Genomic DNA, 22,331 nt, shown 5'->3' with positions numbered 1-22,331 from the left:
ATATACACAACCCTGCACCTTTTTTAATCCCCTAGAGTTTACACAAGTAGTAAAATACTTGAACAAAGTGAAGAACATTCAAGACAAAGCTAGTAAACACAATAACGCGTGAACAACATTCGTGTTTCACAAAAATATTACATTATATATTTTCGTAAAGAGAATCAATTCTGCAATTCATTAACCTAAGATCAACACAGCAATGATTTCATGATTGAACGTAACAAGGTACAACGAATCTATAATTGCTAATGCGAAATTCCCTCCATTTGCCAGTTAACTGAAGAAGAAAATTGACAACAAACTACAATTTAATCAAAACATTACAAAATTAGAAGAAAAGATATGAGCTGATACAGATTCAAGATTCAAAAAAGCTGCAGAGAAGGTGTCAACAAAAGAAAAATAAAGAAAAGAGAAGCGAACATTACGGGTAGCCCAAAAAGCCACTTACGCTACCAGTATACAATATATTTTTCACAAAAGAAGCTCCTACAAGTAGACGACGAGTCCACATAAAGAAATAGCACAAGGGAATGTATGGACTCACATGCTTAACAATGTTGTGCCAACTAGTGATGATCCCTCCATCTTGGACTTGAAATGGGGAAAAACCCTGAAGGAGATAATGGAAACAAAACGCCAGGAGAAGGTGGGGGTTGAGGCCCTGGACCTAACAGCCCTGATTGGCCCATTGGAGAGAACTGAAAATTGGGGGTCCATGGTGGAGGAAACTGCATCCCAGGTGAAAGCAATGGATAAGGTGACCGTGGAGACAACAAGTTCATGTAACCCGTTGGGGATGGCAATAAAAACTGTGAAGTTGGTGACGGTAAGAGGGGAGGACCATTCATCTGTGGGTGCTGTAGATTAGGCGCATGTGCCCCAGGGGCATTCATTCTCGGGGGTGGGTGAGCAGATACGGATGGGTTAGGAAGTAAACTGGTTGATGGTGGCTGAGACTGCATTTGACCTGGAACTTGTGGTTGAGGCTGAGGTTGGTTGCCCCTTGGAGTTGGATCTAACATTGAACTCTGAAGGTACCGCATATATGCTGAGATAGGAGATTCAGCTGTATTTTGCCACATTGAATCTCCATGTGGAAATGGTGGCATTGGTGTAGGTGATGGATGTCCAAACTGAGGAGGCCTAACAAAGTTATTATTGTAGGGAACCTGTGGTGGGCCTGCAGGAAGAGGAGCTGGAGGTGTGTTTAAGGGTCTGTTGTTGATAGGTGCTAATGGGGGAGGTCGAATTCTCTGCAATCGCATACTTTGGGGCTTTGGCGGATTCTGGGGAGGTCTAGGCAAAGGTTCTTGCGATGGCGAACCAGTAAGCTTCTGAACAATGTTCCGGAAGTCATTCTTGCTTATATTGTACACCTGAGGTTGAGGTTGTTGCCTGGCGTCATTATTACCAAATTTGGGTTGGTGCAAAGGACTCTTCCTTATATTTTTCCCCATTTTGTTCACACCCAAATGATCATTATGCATGTTTGCAGAGTTATCCATCTTGAACAAAACTCCAACAAACTCACACCAGCTACCAATTTAACTTTGACAGTGTCTCACAAAGTTAAACCATTCTGATAAACTTTGAAACTGTAGCCAAAACTTGAAATTGAAGCTTAAACACCACTTCCCAGCTGCCTGAATCTCAACCTCAACTAGGCCAGAGAAAATATACGTATTTGGCTAAATATTATTCAGTGTTGCATGCTATAAATGGAAGAACAATTCAATTCAGTTTTGGCAACCTGCATGCTAAAAACCGAAGGTCAAGTAAATCCCTCCAAAATGAACTTAAAACAATATCTAATATCCAATCTGAAATTCAAAAACCGAACCCTTATCAACAGAAAGGTTAGAAGTCCTAAGACCAACATCAAGAATTGGAATTCAAAAACTACAATAAATAACCCAAAGGTTATGAAGGAGAGTATAGCAAATTTAAAATGCGATGGGGTAATGGGAAAGTGCAGATAAAATACTGGAGTAGAAAAAGGTATATGCTGATACAGTTTGTGAATGACACAAAAGAATAACTGCTTGAAATGAAAAGAGATGGATTCGCATGTGAAAAGGGACTTAACTACTTGAGACGGAAAAAAAAAAAAATATGGATTTGTACGTGTAAAGGGAATTAAAACTTGATTTCCATTTATAAATGAAATTCTACTGTTTTAGGGTAGTTAATTGACCAAGGGAACATGTGGGTTTTTAAAAAATTCAACCAAAATCCCCCTTCCCTCTTCTGATTGGTGTTGAAATATAGGAACTTGCAGGACTCATAAGAAGTCACTCAACACTCAAGTACTGGAACAACTTTGATTAGTTAGTGGTGCTCCATCAACATTTGTCCCAATTTCAGTTTGAAATCTGTGATGCCCATGTTTCATTGCGTTTATTTTGTGTTGGGTCCAATATGGTTAATCTAGGTTTGACATTGAATGCTAAACTAACTTTGTATTTTTTGGTTTTATTTGTAGAAGGCAACGACCGAGTCCTTCCTATTGTTTCAACTTTCATAGATTGTTTAACAAAGGTTGTAGGAGACAAAAATTGTCCTCCTCAAAACCATTGGGAAAGGACTGTTATGTCTATCATTCCAGCAAAATTTTAATTGTGATCTTAACTCAAATTATTGAAAGACAAACTAATTTTTATGAAATTCAAGTTACTGACCATAGTAGAACACTGGTTCAGTATATAAGGAAAAAGCCTAATGGTTCTAAGCTGTCTCTGGTAAGCCCCTCTGACATCTCTTCATTTGCTAAGAACTCTCAAAATGAATACACAGAGATGAAAGCCAACCACCTATAACATTGGAGGGAGATTTCTTTGTCGTCAAATGATGACTCAATAGAAGTACAATTCAAACCGTAATTGCCCCTTAGTTTCTTTATGTTTTCCTTCTCTCCCCTTCTCTCAACCATGTCCACCTCATGCAAGATTTTTCTATTACTCCAAGTCTAAATTTTGAAACGGAATACAATATACCTTGAGTTTGTTTTAAATGTTTTCATGACCTTTTCCACTGCATATATTAATAAATTTGTGAGTAAAGTAATCCTGTTAGTGTGCAAATCTAATAAATTACATTCAAAGTTCAATTCACCATTTCACATTAACAGCAAGCAACCAGAACATTCACAGCAAGCAACCAATACATTCACAGAAGGCAAAAGGTTGAGATTTTAACCTGCAGGTGCAGCAAAAGCCCCCAATTCAATGGTCAACTCCTTCTCCAACAAAAGAACCCCTACCTACGTTACACAAATTTAGAGGGATTACAATTACACTAATAAACCACACTTAGTGGGAAAAGGCTTCGTTGTTGTTGTTGTTGTTGTTGCTGTACAATTACACTAATAAAATTGAAGCCAAAATTTAAACTGAAACCCTTCAAAACCCTAACTGGCACCTGAAAATGAAATTGCAATTGAACCCCCAACTGAATTGACACCCCTCCACAAAACCCCTCACTGATATTGAAATTAAACAAAAACCCTAACACCTAAAACTGAAAGTTGACCTCGTATAGTGATATTACCTTAAATTTGAGCTCCGAACTTGAAAAGGGAGAACGGATTCGTCTGAAATTGCAGAGAATTGATGAGGGTGGGGGGATGCTTATACTCGATTTTAGGGTTTTGGATTTGGGGAATTGGGGGTTTTCAGGAAGGTGGTTGTAGTGCCGGGGTTGCCGTTGGTAATGGTGGTTTTAGGACCTGAGAGAGGGAGAGGGAGGGGGAGAGGGAGAGAGAGAGAGTAGCGAAGAAGACCAAATGAAGAGGGAAAGAATGTTCGGATGTTTCCGCGAAAATCCTGTGGGTGCATCATGCCCTAAATCACGGTCCAATCAAAAGACAAAACAAATAACACCAAGTCCACCGGTTGGTACAACTAAAGGACAAGGCATTAACTTGATCTAATATATAGAGATAGCAATCTAACCCGTTAAATTTATGACGTCGATAATCATCCGAATGCGACGAATTTGAAGATTAAAATTTAGGTATTTTTTAATATGAAAAAAATTAAGAATGTTATTTTATTACAATTTTGAATACGACTACATTAGTTTCCGATTCGTATCTATTTCTATATTCACCCCGAATGATATAATTGTATATATATATATATATATATATATATATATATATATATATATATGAATATATGTGTTTATTCTCAAGTATTGAAATTATTTGATGGTTTGTTTCGCCTTTGTTAAATAGTGAATGCTATATTTGTTTTTTGTCATCTATTTCCTTTATTCATGGGCCCTACTTACCTTAATTTGCTATAATATTTGACTCATCATGACACCTTCAAAATGTATTTTTATATTTTCAAAAATGATAGCTATTTTCCTACTTACCTTCTTTACTTTTCCACTCAAGGAATGTCATGTGGACTTACACCTAAATCTATGGATTAATCGAGTATAAAACTTCTTTATTTAACAGAAAATGTTGTATTCAAACTTATGATATAAAAGGAAACATTATTCATTTTTCCATCGAACTCTACCACCATATATAATTTCTTTTTAAATCTTGAACTCCTCCCTCCCTCTTTTTCTTTTTTAGAATAACATGATGATACTCTCAAGACCTTTACTTGAAAAAAAAAAAGAAAACGAAGAGTCTAAAAAAATAAAACTATATAAATTTTTTTTTAAAGAAAGCATAAAAATAATATTAATAATTAGATTTGTCAAATTTTGGTGGAGGTTTCAATAAGTAATTAACATTTTCATTAAAATGTCGGTGGAGAAATAAGACAATGAGGTGAGTTTAGCAGTATTCTTATTTATTTCTATTTATCATCATTTAAAGATTTTTTTAAAGGGAATTTTAACGAAAAACTCTCGGTACCGTTCACTTTAAGGAAAAACCATGCTTATTCCACAAGACACGAAAACCTAATCCAGTAAGGAATCATCTAGTGCAAAATTAATAAAAATTCATAATGATTGATGTATAAGTGTGAAAAATGTAAACAAAAATATACAAATGCTCGTAATGATAAGCTCAACAACTTTTGCCAAGGGGTCAACTCGATTATCGTTTACATTTACGCTCCATTTTTCTCACCAAATTTTGTTTTCACAATTTTTTTTTTAAACATGATTTTTTTAGCGGATGCAGAGATAAACGGTTTGGATTGTTGACTATAAAATCTTAGCAACATTTTCACTAACTGTAAAAATTTAAAAGTGATATCAACGATCTAAACCGTTCATCTTTTTGCAATCGTTAAAAGATCATGTTTTAAAAAAAGAAAATTTGAAAAAGGAAAACTAATCAGAAAAATGAACCATAAACGTAAACGACATCAACGATTAAATATAAATATAAGGATTATGAATTATGATGTCAAATCTTGAAGTTGACCTCTTCATAAAAGTCCAAACGAGTTTTTGTATTTTTTTTAATAACTTTTTTCACACTTGTACAATATTATTATGAATGTTTATTAGTTTTGCACTCAAACAAATAATACTATTCATGAGGGTTTGAAGGACTTGTCCAAACGATGATGTAACCATCATTCAAGTGCAAAGGATGCAAACACAAGTGTTGCACATTTGTTTCCCACATTTTTCACACTAGTACGTTAATTGTTATGGATTATTTTTATTTTATAATGTAATTTAATTTTTCCTACAAAATACCAAAGTAAATTATAATAATAATTTACGTGTGTGAAAATTTGATACAATAAACGTTTGCGATCATCCTCTATGCTTTAACGATAGGTACATCGTCGTTTGCATTTTTAAAATCCTCCAAACTCTCGTGAACAATATTTTTAGGTGGAGTTGAAAATATGTAATACTTCATAATAATTAATTTATAAGTGCGAAAAAAATGTGAAAAAAGTATGCCAATAGCCGTCATCGCATCCTTTACGCATTGACAATGGTTGTATCGTCATTTGGATTTTTATGGTTTAGTGTTTAGGATATGTAGATGCTAATTTATTGACAACATGATTTGTAAATGGACAAAGATTGTCTACCTACTGTTTGTGTGATCACGATTAAGCCACTTCAGCATTTTATATTACTATTCATTTTTGTTTTGTTATTTCTATAAAAAAACTTAACAAGAGTGTGTGAAAGATAAAAAGAAAATCCAGATCATCTCCGGATCATTCACTGCGGATCCGGCGGACCAATTCACCCTGGCCATTGATTTTGATCTTAAGACAAAAGACTAGTCTCCCTCTCTATTTTCCTTGCCGCTTCAAGCCTGCTCCTTTCCTGGTGCTCTCTCTCAAAAGGAATGGCCACTCAGTCGCAAGCAACACCACCGTGTTCCGGCCGCTGAAGTGGTTCCTCAGGTGATCCACTCCATGGCTGAAAACACTTGCATCTCCTCTTCTCGAGCTCGGAAATTCGACCAAACAAATAGAAAGGATCCGCCCTGCCCATAAGCTTAGTGTTGATTCAGTAATTAATCAGTGAAATTTTGACATGAAAGAACTCAAGTTCGTGCTTTGTCGATTGCTGGGATCTGAGATAAAAGGAAAGAGGAGGAAAACAGAGGTGCATCGACCCTGGTTTTGCTTCAAATGAGTTTTAAAAAGTAAATTTAATCTTGGCCGCACGATTTTGAACAAACGGCGAGGATGATGTGGTCCTCCGGATCTCCGGAGAACAGATTCGGAGACGATCATGATCTGTAAAAAATGTGTGTGAATAACACTATCGTTGTATATTTTTTTGTTAAGTACATCGATATTATTTTTATACTAAGAACATAAGAACAGGAAGAATTCGACGAAGTCACATACTGAGCAACATTCAAATCTAAAATCTCTTTCTATCGTTGTAAATTTTAATTTAGTATCATATTTTTTATTTAATTATTTATTAAAATATATATTTTTAATAGATAATGAGTCGAGTTAAATTAATGGATGAAGTTCGGATCGGATCTTGCCAATTATTTTCATTGTAATATTTTCATTTAAGATATGACATATGTCATGAAATCAACAAAAACACAGTAAAGGCGACAAGATTGCCAGTTCTAGGTTGGAGTGGATTTAATCATCAATGCCGCCAGACTGCCAATCTCTCAGCCGACAAGTTTCGCACCCAAATCGACGCTGATTTTATCATCGCCGTACACAGGTTACCGGAAAGTCCAATGCCCGAATCAGCGCTTACATTTTCTTAGCAAAGCCCCAAACTTTACGCGAGCAACCGCTGGTCGTTTGGAAGAAGACGATGCAGTGGTATTTCGTTGCCGCGCTGCTCACCGTGCTCACCAGCTCTCAGGTCAGTAAACCTTCAGACTCTACGATTTCTGGCCCGTTTTGTTACTACCCTTTGCGTTTCACTGTTTTCTGGATCTCTGCTCGCTCTTAATCCTCTGAATCTGAGTTCTGCAATGTTTGGTTTTCGGACCCAGTTTCGAAATTTGAGAAATTTTTGTTCCAATTCATCCCAAATCGATTCAGTGTAGCTGTAATTTAATTCTCCCCGAAATAATTATTTTTGAGTTTTTTTTTAAATTTTTTTATGCAGCTTTCTGTTTGTGTAATTATGTCTTGCCCAATACTTGAAATGTGTATTTATAAGTGACAATGGCGAATTGATTCCGGTTTCCAACTGATTTTTTATTTTTTTATTTTTGTTTTGAAATTGGGCTTTAAATTGTTATTATTGCGTAGTTTGGCCTTCTTATGTTGACTGAAAAGTACAACTGAGGGCGCTACATTTCTCGAGCTGTTTAAAGAACAAAATGGATATGAAAGGAAATCAGTTTTGTGTTTTTTTTCCAATTCCAAGTTTTTGAGCATTGAGTAATTCAAGTGAGAATGCTTGAAACTTGTACAAGATATGAGTTGTTTCTTGAGATCTTAGGATGGATGAACTCGCGTGTAGTTTTGTAGCACTCACGGTAAGGGGTCAAATGGAACTTCAACAATTCATAATTTGTATGTTTTAGCAAATGTCGTAAAGGATTTTTTATGTAAGTGCTGGTTTTGGATCAATTTGCTGTTCTTGACCCGGAAGAATCCTATGAACCACATTGGAGTACAAACTAACATTTATTTGCAAGAGTGAAATTTCCTGGTATACATAATTATTTGTTTGTTCTTTACAAATTTGAATTAGTTAGTTACAACTTACAACTTGAGGAAATAATCATTTTTCATTACGGATCTTTCGACAACAGTCAAGTTGGTATTTTATTTTAGCATGGATTGAGCATAGACTGAGGCAGGAGACACGGGTCTCAGTCGATCAATTTGGATTCATGCCAGGGCGCTTGACCATGGAGGCAATCTACCTCTTACGAAGATCGATGGAATGATATAGAGATATGAAAAAAGATTTGCACATGGTCTTTATAGATTTGGAAAAATCGTATGATAGGTTCCCAAGAGAGATTGTTTGGAGGATTTTAGAGAAGAAAGTAGTACGAGTAGCATATATCCAATCTATAAAGGGAATGTATGATGGAGCAAGGATTGCTGTAAGAACTCATGAAGGACAAACCGAAAGCTTTCTCATAACTATAGGGTCATATCAAGGCTCATCTTTAATTCCTTATCTTTTTTACATTGGTAATGGATGAGTTAACGGGACATTCAAGATGATATTCCTTGGTGTATGCTTTTCGCGGACGATATAACGTTGATAGATGAAGCTCATGAGTCAGAGGGATAAACGCGAAGTTTAACCTTTGGCGGGAAGTGTTGGAATCTAAAGGTCTTCGCCATGTCAATGACAGAGTATATGGATTGCAAGTCCAGTGAGAATGGAGGTCCAAATGAGATAGGGGTGAAGATTGGAGATCAGGAAGTACCAAAGTGCAAACGCTTTCACTATCTTGGATCTATCTTGCAAAAGAACGGAGAATTAGATGGAGACCTCAACTCTAGAATACAAGCTAGATGGATGAAGTGGAAGAGTGCGTCGGATATGTTGTGTGACCATCATATGCCACTAAGCTCAAAGGAAAAATTTATAGACGGCAATAAGGCTAGCAATACTTTATGGCACTAAATGTTGGGCGGTCAAGCATCAACACGTAGACAAAATGAGTGTAGCCGACATGAGAATGCTTCGTTGGATGTGTGGCCACACGAGAAAGGACAAGTAAAGTAGGAGTAGTCAGAATTGAAGATGAGATGAGAGAAAATCGGTTAAGGAGGTTTGACATGTGAAATAAAGACTTACAGACGCTCCAGTTATAAGACGTGATTATGAGACAGAGTTGTTGAGTGTTGCTAAAGAAAACGGTTTCCTCAGTTTTTGACACATGGAAATCAATTTTGGGACTTCCCATGCTGAGTGGATACTTATATGCAGTTATTTTCTGGAAGTTTCATTGCCTTTTTTGGTATTATAGCAATCAGCGGCAGCGCTGTCTAGATAAACTTTTATAGACATTTTCCAACAGAATATTGTTCTTAACTTTTCATATTCTGGAATATATGGAGTGAGAGAACTTTGGGCTCAAGTTTTTTTTTTTTATATGTTGTGTTGGCAGAGGTTGACAGTATTGGTTTAGAAATTTAGTTCCAAACATTCGTTTATTAATGTCAGGGAATCTTAACAACGCTCTCTCAAAGCAATGGCAAATATGAGTATGACTATGCAACTGTTCCGTTTCTTGCTGAAGTATTCAAGGTACTTCTCTATACCTATCTTTACCTCAGTGCATCATTTAGCTTGTAAAGTCACAGTGATTTCCTCTTTAAGCCACCAAATTAGAGACAGTTTTTCACTACACAATGGCTCATTTACTTTCCTCAAATATGTGATGCCTTTTCTAGTTGTACTGATATGTTTCATTGCGGTTCTTTAAATTACAGCTAATAGTTTCCAGTTTTCTTCTTTGGAGAGAGTGTCGCATATCACCTTCCATACGAATGACTACAGATTGGAGGAGTGTGCGCTTATATCCTATTCCTTCAGTCATATATCTAATTCATAACAATGTTCAGTTTGCCACTCTTGTTTATGTGGATACTTCCACATATCAGATATTGGGTAATCTGAAGATTGTTACTACTGGAATATTGTTCAGGTGCCTACTTTATTAGATTTCCTGGTGACATAATCTAAATTGTTTTCCTTTTTGTTTTTGTTTTTTTTTTTTTTTTCAATTTCTCGTTGGAATTTTACTTGGTCCAGTTATATCTCCTTTATTAATTGATTGATCTATCTTTATCGAATGATACTTCAGGCTATTCCTGAGAAAGAAGTTGTCTAATCTGCAATGGATAGCAATTGTTTTGTTAGCTGTTGGAACAACCACGAGCCAGGTGATAATAGAAGCTGTTCTTTTTTTGGTTATCGCATTGGGTTTTCTTTTGTCGAATATTCGTTTTCAGAACTGTTTCAAAGATAGATGTTACCTGCTGTTTGATTATGTTGTTGTCTATTATCATCTTACCTTTCTATTATGTTCTTGGTAGAATCCAGAAATATGATCTTTTTCTCCGACCTCCTAAGATTAATTGGGAAGCGTGTATGCTTAACATAAGTTCTTGTTTACTATTGTCTGATAAAAAAATCTGTGATTCAGGAATTTCTTGAATGATGCAGTTTTAATAAGCTCTAAAGTTGTTGAGGAAATTTGTGCATTAGAACGACCGGCTACTTATTTGTTGGTTTACTTTTAATTAATCTTGTAGGTTAAAGGTTGTGGAGAAGTGTCATGTGATTCTTTGTTCTCAGCACCAATCCAAGGATATATGCTTGGCATCCTATCTGCTTGTATGTCAGCATTAGCAGGTGTTTATACAGAGTTTCTCATGAAGAAGAACAATGATAGCTTGTACTGGCAGAATGTACAATTGTACACGTAGGTATCTTTTTTCCACACCATGCCTTGCTTTCTGTGACTAATTTCAATTACATGATTGTTACTATATGAAAGCTCAACGATGCATTTTCCATTTAGTTCAATAAGAATCTTTTTTGTGGACTTTCTTATATATGGCAACACAAGTCAGGCCTCTTTCTGCACTTTTTAGGATCGCAATATAGAAGATATAGCATCATTGGCGAACTCATTACAGTGTCTTGTCTTGTGATTAGCATATAAACTTTGTTTGAGATATGTGCATGAGTTTTATTTACAGCATGATTAACTGTTTATTTAGAGTGGGAAAAAAAATTGGTCCAATGGCAATCCTTTTACAGGTTTGGTGTGATTTTCAACGTAGCACGGCTTGGCTTCGATGACTTCAGGGGTGAATTTGAGAATGGCCCTTGGTGGCAACGCCTTTTCAATGGATACAGTCTTACAACTTGGTTGGTCGTGCTAAATCTTGGATCTACCGGACTGCTTGTTTCATGGTTGATGAAGTATGCTGACAACATAGTGAAGGTAATTAGATGAACCTTTGGCCTAATTTCTGTCGTTCTCTTATAATAAGTGTTATTTTAAGTTTAGATGGATGCAACATTGTACTATACTAGTGTTCATTTATTTGCTTCTTTCAGGTGTATTCCACCTCAATGGCAATGCTGCTGACAATGGTTCTATCAGTATACCTTTTCACTTTTAAGCCCACACTGCAGGTATGTTCCATCCATGCACTGCCCTCTCACTCTCTCTGGAAACTACGATTAGGTTATTAATAAACTTTGGTTCTCGTCCGTTCTGTTGTTGCAGCTTTTCTTGGGTATTATTATCTGTATGATGTCACTGCACATGTACTTTGCTCCTCCAAACATGCTCATAGACTTACCATTGCCTGTAAAAGCAACCACCGAAAGTCTGAAGGAAGTTTCAGTCCAACAAAAATCAGATTCGTGATGGTCATTGCACAAACTGGAGCATAATATAGTTTTGTTGATTGCAGAAGTATGTTTAACTCGAATCAGAAACATCCCTTACTAACTCGTAATATATACATTCATTTTTAATACTAATTTTTATCCGTGAAATATAAACTTCATGTTATTCACCTATTTTTATTTTATTTTTATCAAAAACATATTATCCACAACATTAAATCTTCTCTTTAATACGCTTTCTTGGCTTCAAGCACATCCTAGAATAATCTTCCCCTCTCACTTGCTCTTTGGGATGCCTAAAAGAGGCCAATTTGGAACACCAAATACGAAGTTAGCAATTTTGCATGAGGTACTTTCTCCACAGATTTGAGAAGGAAACAGGAACACTGAGAAGTGTTAAGAGTAAATGGTATTATAATAATTCTCTTTTTATAATTAATCACAAGCATACCAATATAATCATGCCTACAATAAATGTGTCTTTCGAATTAAATATTTAATTAGTGTAAATAATGAATGCAATAGTGATATAAGTTTAAACCAACTATTCTTATGTTAAAACTGGAATCACTACACACATGACTATGTCTTATTTCCTCAAAGAAATTTCTGAACTAATTAAGCACTGTTATGGCATTGTGTTTCATGCTGGTTTGAAGAACATTTACAAGAGAAAACCCAACTCTTGGTAAAAGCGGCACCACTTCTTATGTTCATATAGGTGAGGTTCCTTCCCATGTCCCTGCTACTATAGACATAACTACAAATAACCTCATTAAGAGATAAAACTCATCCTCCTAAATATAGCAGTCTTAAACTGATCATCTTGGAATGAGCTATATATTAATTTTCAATGCTTTACAACCACTTATCAATAACTTGTTATTACCCATTAAACTTTTAAACTAGTGATGTTCTAGACAAAGTCGGGTTACCATTATCGGTGGCTAATTTTCAGTAAATGGTTTTAGCCCCATTCCACTAGTGCTTTCATTACTGAATCTGCCAAGTTATTACTTGATTTAACATAAATAATAATAATAATAACTCCATCTGTTATTAATTGCTTGACATATTCATGTCTCAAGCTAATATATCTAGACTTTCCATTGTATACCTTATTGTCTGCTCTAGGGCCACAACTCTATTTCCAATAAAAAATTTGTTATCCATCCCGCTTCTTTACCTACTGCCGCTAATGCTATAAATTCAGATTTCATAGTTGAATGTGCTATACATGTTTGCTTCTTCGAAGCCCAAGAAATTGCTCATCTGGTAATTGTAAAAATCTACCCTGATGTAGACTTATTATCATTAGCACTTGTTATCCAACTTGCATATGAATATCCTTCAAGTAATGTTGGAAACTCATAGTAAGTTAAACTCAGGCTAATAGTTCTTTTAAGATAACCAAAAATTCTATTTATTGCTTTCCAATGGGAAGTACCTAGATAACTAGTGTATCTAGAAAGTTTGCTTACTACAAATGTGATATCTGACCTAGTACAATACATGGCATACATTAAACTTCCGATTACATTAGCATACTTAAGCTGCGCAATGGACCTCCTAGAATTATTAAGCAAAGTCTCACTAAGGTTGTAAGGGGTATTTGCTTCTTTTATTTGTAGATGCTTAAACTTAAGAAGCAATTTTTCTATATAATGTGACTGATACAAAACATAACCCCTACTATGGTTCTTTTAATTCCCAAGATAGTATCTACTTCATTCAAGTCATTTATCTTAAATTTTGAATTTAGATACTCTTTAGTTTCAGATACACCTTTCATATTTGTACCAAAAATTAGCAAGTTGTCAACATATAAATATATAACAACACCATAATCATTTGTGAATTTAGAGTATATGCATTTATCATCATTGTTATGTCTAAATTCATATGATAAAATGACAAAATCAAACTTTTCATGTCATTATTTTGGTGCTTGCTTCAATCCATCTAACGACTTTACTAGTTTACAAACTTTCTTTTCATTTCCAGGTAGAACAAACCTTTTTGGTTGTTCCATGTAGACTTCTTCATCCAAATCACCATTTAAAAATGTTGTTTTCACATCCATTTGATGAACATCCAAATTATATAAAAATGACAATGCAAACAATATTCTAATTGATGTGAGCCTAGCTATTGATGCATATGTATCGAAATAGTCTATTCTCTTTTTCTGCTTAAAACCCTTGGCAACCAGCCTAGCTTTAAATATCTGAATAGACCTGTCTGTATTGTATTTTCTTCTAAACACCCACTTACAACCTATTGCGTTTGATCCTTGGGGCAAGTCTACTAAAACCCATGTTTGATTAGATGTTAATGATTCAAATTCATCATCTATAGCCTCTTTCCAAAATGCTACATCTCTTGAAGTCATTGATTTGCTTAGACTTTTAAGATCATCCTCAACATTCAACAATATGGATTTTTTTTTTAGAACCTTTTTTCTATTTCCTTCGACCAGAAATACAATAGATTGAGATGAAATAAAATCAAAGTCTAGAATATTTTCTTTTCTTACTCTTTGGTTTTTCCTTGGTTCATTAACAGTTTCAAACTGTTTTCTTTTCTTACCTTAAGAATGACTAGTAGCCGGATTAGAGAAAGGTGTTTGATCATTCTCTTTTCCAAACATTGAGAAGTCATTATAAAATTTATTTTCTATAAATTTGACATCTCTAGACTTAACTATTGTATTTGAGTCTAAATTAAGCAACCTACATGCCTTTGAATTTTCTGCATATCCTACAAGTATGCTTTTAATTCCTCTTGGACTCAACTTGGATCTCGTAGGGTCCAGTGCCTTGTAAAAGGCTACACAACCTTATACTCTCAAATATGACAAATTTGGTTTTCTTCCTTTCCAAATTTCATATGGTGGCACATGTGTCTTCGTAAATGTAATTCTGTTGTATATATGACATGCAGTAAACAATGCTTCTCCCTGTAAATGTTTAGGAGTATTAGCATTAATTATCATAGAATTAATCATTTTAGTGAGTTTCCTATTTTTTCTTTCTGCCAAACCATTTTGTTGTAGTGTATAGGGTGTAGTTCTTTGATGTACAACACCATGCTCTTCACAAGATATCAAATTCATGTGAAAAATATTCACCACCTCTATCACTGCGAAGGCATTTAATTTTCCTTCCCTTTTGGTTTTCAACTTCAGCCTTACAGCGCTTAAAACACTCAAAAGCTTCATCTTTATTAGACAATAAATAAACATAAGTGAACTTAGAACAATCATCTACAAATGTGATAAAATACCTTTTACCTCTTGTTAAAACACCATTAAATTCACATATGTCAGAATGTATTAAGTCTAATAAATTTGTATTTCTTTCGGTAGTTGGAAAAAAGTTTCTTAGTCATTTTCGCTCGAATACATGTTTCACATTTATCATTGTAATCATCATTGCAAACAATTAAACTAAATGTGCGCATGTATTTTAAAGATCTAAAATTTACATGCGCTAAACGTAAATGCCATGAATGAGAGGAAGATTCAACAATATAAGCAAAAGAATTCACTTTATTATTAATACTTAGTTTGAACATTCCATCACAAGAATACCCCTTCCCAACAAACACCCCAATTTTCGACATTATTAACTTGTCGGACTCTAGAACAGTCTTTATACCATTCTTACACAATAAATTTGCAGACATAAGATTCTTTCTAATTTCTGGAACATGTAGTACATTAAGCAATGTCAATTTCTTCCCATAAGTAAATTGAAGTTCAATGGTTCCTTTTCCTAGAACTTTGGTAGAATTATGATTCCCCATTAAAACCTCTTGATTGTCCGTTGATGCTTCACATGTTTTGAATTGTGACTCGTCATTACACACATGTATAGTAGCCCCTGAATCGAGCCACCAATCAGATGATTTTATTACCGTTGCCATATTTAGTTCTGTAATCATGGCAATATGCATCATTGATACCATGGCAACAATGTTATCAATTTCAGAATTTTCCACCATATTTGCGTTATTGGTCTTATTGGCATATTCCTCACTCACTTTTCTGTGTCTACAATCACGAATGTAATGACCTTTCTTTCCACAATGGTAGTAGACCCCATTTGCATTCTTTTTGGTCTTCTTAAACTTCCCTTTGTCAATTTTGACTTTGAAGTTGTTTTTGTATTTGTTTCCTCCAAAAATGTGAATTCTAGAGGAATCCTGTTTTGCAAAATTCCTATCACGATTTCGAGTTTCCTCTTGAATTTGAATACCTTTTTGCAAATCCTCCAAACTAATATCTTCCACCATGTGTAGAAGTTTCTTTCTATAGTTATTCCATGTTAGGGGTAATTTTTCCATAACAGCCCCAATTATCATAGAATCCGGAATAACTATTTTAAGTTCACAAAGTTTTGAGACCGAGACCAATAATTCATGAACTTGGTAGGATGAGTTTGTTATCAAATATAGTGAACTCATAATATTTGAACATTAAAAATTTATTCGTACCTCTTTTCTCCGTTGTGTACTTGTGTTCAAGTTCTTCCCAAATTTCCTTTGGAGATTGAATGTGTGCGTACTTGTCATATAAGCGATCAGATAATGTGCCCAAGATGTGTCTTCTACATACCAATTCATCTTCTTCACGCTTCTTTCAATCGACAACTATTTTTCCGTGTCTTTGTCACTTGGTTCACGAATAGGCTCTAATTTCGAGTTGAACACATATATGACATTTAGAACAGTAAGCATGAAACACATCTTGTCCTTCTGATGCGAAAATTAACTTAACACACAAATTTAACCCTCTTTTGACAACTGTAATATAAGTATAAGTAGGGATCGTTCTGGATCGGGGATTAGGAGGGCTTGCTAATAACCTCTAAACTGACTCAAAAACATAAAACTAAACTTAAAAATACTTAACAAGACTCACAAGATTCAAAGCAAACTTAAAATACTCAAAACAGCTTAAAACAACTAAATAAACTTAAACTAGACACTAGGAATGACTTTGGACGAAAATTGACTTTTACTTGAATCAAAACATTTAAAAACACAAATTAAAACAGATTCTAACTAATTAGACACACTAAAGTAAAGGAGGATTGAGTTTTGGACGAAGTTGAAACAAACAAACAAGTATAAAAAACTAGACAGATTGTAAAACAAATTTGAGAAATAAGATGATGGATGGGATAGCTAGAGGCTTTTTCTCCACACATGACATGTATGCAAATAACTTGATTTCCAGTTACTACTTCATTAAATTATGAACGATAATGCTCCAAATTAACCGTGACATCACTAGTTAACTCTCAGATTTTCCTTGTTTTATTGGATTTGATGACATCATTCTACAACCCAAAACATTCTTCAAAAGTTTCCCATATGACATCATAATAGAGACACAATCAAAGATCATTACGTTTAATGAAAACCATAAGCATTGACAAAGCACTTGCAACTATGACATCATGTCGCTTATGCTAGGAATTGAACTTAACGCGATCGTTTATAAGCGACCTTCACTACATGTGAATATAAGTTTGTAACGATTATGTGAAACTTCCTTATATTCTAGCAATGGATTTATGCATGCTAATTAAGTGTCGACCATTAATTAACAAATACAAATAAGTTATCAATCAAATAGTTAAGCCAATTGCATTCACGATTCAAGAGTTCATAACTGGAATTTATCAAATTATATTGCACACATAATCATGGCTTTGAAATCACCCCTAGCCCAGAGGGATTTTGCCACTCATATTTACAACAAAACGAAAGGAAATGAATTTAAACATTAGAAACAAAAGAAAGAAAACACCTAAACGCTCCAACGATCCAAGTTGGACAGCAAGCACATCTAAGCACTTTCCTTCCCTTCCTTTGCTACGGCACAAGGTGTTGGTGAGTGTTTGAAGGTTTGTTTGTATGAAGGAATGGATCTGAAGATGAATGGATGTGTTTGGATAAAGGTTGTGATGAAATGGGAGTGAATGATCTAACCAAGTATGAACTAAATTTATGTTACACACACTTCCTTTTATAGAGGAAGTGCATGGCAATGAAGGGGAACATGAAGTGGTGTAGCAATTGAGTGAAATGATGCAATGTAATGATGCATGAAATCTGAAATGATGGAGGGAACAAGAAATGGTGTAGCAATTGAGTGCAATGATTCAATGTAATGATGCATGAAATCTGAAATAATGGATGGGACAAGGGTGATTATGCATGGCATGGGTGGAAAGGTGAGTAAATGGTGAATCAATGAGTGCAATGAGGTGAAAAGATATTGTGCACATGGTAGATAAAGGAAAGGAAGTGGAATGATGCAACAAATGAGTCAATGGAGGGAACATGGATGATGATGCACGTCATAGGAATCCAAATGGAGTGCAATGGTGGTGCACAACAATGATGGAAAGGTGAATGGTGGAGTGACACCCCTTTGTGGCTGAGCTCTTTATCCTTTTTACATTAATTCTTCTTTCTCTTTAACACATTCCTAGCCTCTTTAGTCTTCAATTTCGTCCATCTACCTTACTCCATGCATGTGCTATTCATTCCAAGCCTAAAACTGCTCCAAAATGCACCAAAATGCACCAAAATGCATCTTATTGCTTTATAAGGCCTATGGACCTACAAACACACGAAAATAGCTTAAAATACATAATTAACTAAGAAATAACAACATAAATGCATGAGAACAAGCTAACTCAGTCGTATAAATATGCTCCTATCACCTTCCATTGGGTGAAATTTGATCTATCAAATTTGTCTAGCTTGTAGACATCTTGTTTGATAATCTTCAAAGCCATGTTATCAGACTTGTTATCCATGACAAAAATAACACTACAAGATTGTTAGAATAAATGTAAAAATATAGAGAATAAACTGAAGGATGACTTTGAGATACGACTTGAATCGTTTCCTTAAAGTGTTATTTGCCCCTACTCGAATGAGTTTGCTAAAAGGTTCTTGGAAAATCACTTCCAAGATACAACAAAGTATGAAATATTCGATTAACAAAACCAAATTGTATTCCCTTAGAAATAACTAGAAAGAAATTGAATGAATGTGATGGAGAGAGAAAAGAGAGTAAAGAAATTGTGTAGACAACAAATTTCTAAATCTTTTCTTCTTCCAACGTTATCAATATATAGAGAGAATTGCACATGTTCAAGTTAATCGAAAGTACATAACTTTTGAATTCATATTGGTTCAAGAAGTCATGTATGTTTGAACATATACAAAGCATTATCCAAAAGGCATTTTAACGATTATACCTGATGGAGAGCACCAATTACCTAAAGGTCATATTTGCTAGGAGAAGGATTACACTTGTTGACCATGAGGTCGTGTCATTTTTGGCAACAATCAAAAGATGCAGTATTCAAATTGAAGAGATGTGATTGTTGGGCAAGAACCCAACTCTATTCTATGCAAATACACAACGCACGCATATACATATACATATTATATATATATATATATATATATATATATATATATATATATTCTTGAAATATCCTACAAGAAGATGATTGAGGTTGATTGAGTTAATGTTACGATTCTGATGAGATTTACTAGTAGCTAAGTGGGGTTGTGATCGGCATCAATTGAGTAATTGAGTGGTATTAGTATAATAAGGTTGTTAGGAGGTTATTGGTATAGTTGTAATTGGATAAGAATAGTTAGAGAACAGAAACTATATAGTGAGGTTTGTAAGAAAATAGAAAACGATTATGAATAATACTGAATTCCTTTTCTCTCTTTTTCTCTCTCTTCAAGTTCTCTCATGGCTTCTTGAGTTAAGGTTGATTGAGGGTTTATCGTTGGTATCAGAGCTTTCCTCCATCCCTTCTCTGCTGCCGTATGACTCGTACGTCGACGAAGAAAGCTATGGAATCGCAGAATCAGCTTGTTGCGATCAACAGCACTCTCGTGACACTACTGCAAAGATTTGACGCCATGGAAGAGTGTCAAGGTTCATCGGATGCCCGAATCAAGAAACTTCATTGCGAATTTTTGGAGAAAGGGGTATTGGGTCTGGGCGATTCATCAGAGGCAACTCAATTTGACCCCAACTTGCATGATGATTCAAGAACCCAACATCTCAACCGTCAGGATTTAAGGTTTCAACCAAGATCTCCTTTGGTTAAACTTGATTTTCCTCGCTTCCAGGAAGGGGATGATCCTCTGGGGTGGATTTATAAGGCGGAGCATTACTTCGATTACTTTGATATTCCGGCCGACAAGAAAGTTCGTATGGCTTCCTTCCATATGGAAGGTGAAACGCTTCAATGGTTTCAATGGGTTAACTGTGTCAGGAATTATCCTAAATGGGAAGATTTTACAAAGATTTTCTACAGGGAATTTGGTTCATCTGATCTCCTGGATTGCACTGAAAACTTGGTGAAGCTTCGCCAATTTAGGCTGCTACGGGGATTATATCATGGAATTCCGGCGGTTAGCAAATCGGACCATCGAAATGACCCCTGGTCTCTTGAAAAGTTGTTTTATTGGTGGATTAAAGCCAGAAATTCGCCATGATGTCAAGATTCTGAAACCATTCGATGTTCATGAAGCCATTGCTTACTCTCAACAGGTTGATGCTAAATTGGCAGAGTTGAAGGTCCGATCTTTTCCAAGAACTTATTCATCTGCACTCTAGTTCAAGCCTACGCCATTATATGATATCACTAACACACCAAAGCCTGAGCATTCTTCAAGATCTGAGCAATTTAGGCGTTTAACAGCAGCGGAAATTGAGTTTCGAAGGAAGAACAAATTGTGTTTCAATTATGATGAAAAATTTTCTCGGGAGCATGTTTGTGTGGGTCCAAAATGGCAAGTGCTACTCTTGGATATGTATGATGATGGAGACCTTGTGGAGCACCATTCAAAGATTCATGACGAGCCTGAGGTTACTGCCTGTGCAGTTTATGGGATGCCTGCTCCAAAGTCCATCAGAACTATGAAAATACAAGGGTTAGTATTCAATTGTCCTGCTATTTTCTTGGTAGATTCAGGGAGCTCGCATAATTTCATTGATATTGCACTAGTTAAACAGTTGAAAGGCCATTTGGATACTACACACCCATTTACTGTTAAGATTGCAGATAGGGGATCCCTCACTAGTACAGGTTGTTTAGCTAAAGTTTCTATTAGAATACAAAATTATGATATTGTGCTCGATTTCTTTGCTCTTCCCTTGGGTGGATGTGACATTGTTTTCGGCGTACAATGGTTGAGGACATTAGGACCGGTGTTATGGGATTTTGAAAAAATGGTTATGCAGTTTGTAGTGGGCAATACCACTTTCTCCATATCCAGTCCTCATTCTCAAGAGCCTCAATCCATTTCTTCCTTACAAATGGACAAGTTACTCACTCAGGATCATTGCTTAGGCGCTGCCCTATTTGTTTTACAAGTTAGTGCAGAAAACTCCAGTCCAACCAATCACTCTCAGTTGACTTCCCTCCAAGAAAATGATCTGCAAGCTTTGTTAGCACAGTATCAGCCTATTTTTCAATCTCCATCTGGCCTACCTCCATCAAGATCCCATGATCATAGGATATCATTGTTGCCAGAAAGCAAGCTTCCGAGTGCTAGACCTTATAAGTATGGTCCTTTTAAAAAAACTGAAATCGAGAAGTGTGTCAAGGAGCTTTTAGAATCTGGTTTTATAAGGCCAAGCCATAGCCCTTTCTCATCTCCAGTGCTCTTGGTGAAGAAAAAAGAAGGTACTTGGAGGATGTGCATGGATTATCGGGCACTCCACTTAATTACCGTCAAGGACAAGTATCCTATACCATTAATTGATGAATTGTTGGATGAACTTTTTGGTGCCAAATATTTCTCCAAATTGGATCTTAGGTCTGGTTATCATCAAATCCGTATGCACCCCAAAGACATTGAGAATACTGCTTTTCGAACTCATGAAGGGCATTATGAGTTCCTTGTTATGCCTTTTGGTCTCACAAATGCCCCTGCATCATTCCAGAGTCTGATGAATACGATTTTTAGGCCTTATTTGCGGAAGTTCATCTTAGTTTTCTTTGATGATATTCTCATATATAGTGCCTCTTGGGAATTACACTTGCATCATTTGAGTCTTGCCCTCAGTTTACTCCACGATCATCAGTTGTTTGTGAAAATGTCCAAGTGTGCTTTTGGACAAACTCAAATCGAATACTTGGGCCATGTTGTTTCTCAGAATGGAGTCGCTGCTGACCCTTCAAAATTGAAAGCTATTGCAGATTGGCCTCTGCCTACTTCGGTGAAAGCCTTAAGGGGTTTTCTTGGATTAATTGGGTATTATAGGAAGTTTATTCCTCACTTTGGAAGAAACAGTGCACCCTTGACTCAACTCACTAAAAAGAATAACTTTACTTGGAGTTGTGCAGCCACTGATGCATTTCTGGAACTCAAAACTGTAATGATGTCTCCTCAGGTTTTGGCACTTCCCGATTTTTCAAAACCGTTTATTATTGAGACTGATACCGGGTACTGGAATTGGAGCAATACTGCAGCAAGGAGGTCGACCTATT

General features: G+C 35.6%; 2 protein-coding genes across 4 annotated transcripts; one reads left to right on the top strand and one right to left on the bottom strand.

Annotated features, from left to right (window-relative positions):
- Positions 1 to 3: 3 nt before the first annotated feature.
- On the bottom strand, positions 4 to 3,875 carry LOC114820962 (protein HAIKU1-like). 3 transcript variants are annotated; one of them, XM_029092357.2, is made up of 4 exons: positions 3,553 to 3,875; positions 3,202 to 3,265; positions 551 to 1,756; positions 4 to 280 (listed from the first exon to the last, which is right to left on the bottom strand). In XM_029092357.2, exon 3 carries the CDS (start codon positions 1,509 to 1,511, stop codon positions 573 to 575), a length of 939 nt encoding a protein of 312 aa, XP_028948190.1. In that variant the 5' UTR covers positions 1,512 to 1,756; positions 3,202 to 3,265; positions 3,553 to 3,875; the 3' UTR covers positions 4 to 280; positions 551 to 572. The 3 variants fall into 3 exon arrangements, with proteins under 3 accessions (XP_028948190.1, XP_028948193.1, XP_028948191.1); XM_029092360.2 differs by lacking the exon at positions 4 to 280 and having other exon boundaries at positions 311 to 1,763; XM_029092358.2 differs by lacking the exon at positions 4 to 280 and having other exon boundaries at positions 311 to 1,756.
- A 2,865-nt stretch (positions 3,876 to 6,740) lies between these two features.
- Positions 6,741 to 11,916, top strand: LOC114821047 (CMP-sialic acid transporter 1-like). Its single transcript, XM_029092814.2, has 8 exons — positions 6,741 to 7,296; positions 9,577 to 9,660; positions 9,846 to 10,060; positions 10,220 to 10,298; positions 10,671 to 10,840; positions 11,182 to 11,368; positions 11,485 to 11,562; positions 11,657 to 11,916. The coding sequence occupies exons 1-8, from the start codon at positions 7,246 to 7,248 to the stop codon at positions 11,798 to 11,800; spliced, it is 1,008 nt and encodes a 335-aa protein (XP_028948647.1). The 5' UTR covers positions 6,741 to 7,245; the 3' UTR covers positions 11,801 to 11,916.
- The last annotated feature ends 10,415 nt before the right edge of the window (positions 11,917 to 22,331 follow it).

The sequence above is a fragment of the Malus domestica genome, chromosome 14, assembly GCF_042453785.1.
Source record: "Malus domestica chromosome 14, GDT2T_hap1".
NCBI classification, from domain to species: Eukaryota; Viridiplantae; Streptophyta; class Magnoliopsida; order Rosales; family Rosaceae; genus Malus; species Malus domestica.
Note: the sequence above shows the minus strand (reverse complement) of the source record. Positions and strands in the feature narration are given on the sequence as shown.

Excerpts from the sequence above, each read along its gene's own strand:
- LOC114821047 (XM_029092814.2), top strand. The coding sequence starts at position 7,246 with ATGCAGTGGTATTTCGTTGCCGCGCTGCTCACCGTGCTCACCAGCTCT. Across the intron at positions 7,297-9,576 it reads CCGTGCTCACCAGCTCTCAG|GGAATCTTAACAACGCTCTC; the intron begins GTCAGTAAACCT and ends TATTAATGTCAG. Across the intron at positions 9,661-9,845 it reads TTCTTGCTGAAGTATTCAAG|CTAATAGTTTCCAGTTTTCT; the intron begins GTACTTCTCTAT and ends TTTAAATTACAG.
- LOC114820962 (XM_029092357.2), bottom strand. The coding sequence starts at position 1,511 with ATGGATAACTCTGCAAACATGCATAATGATCATTTGGGTGTGAACAAA.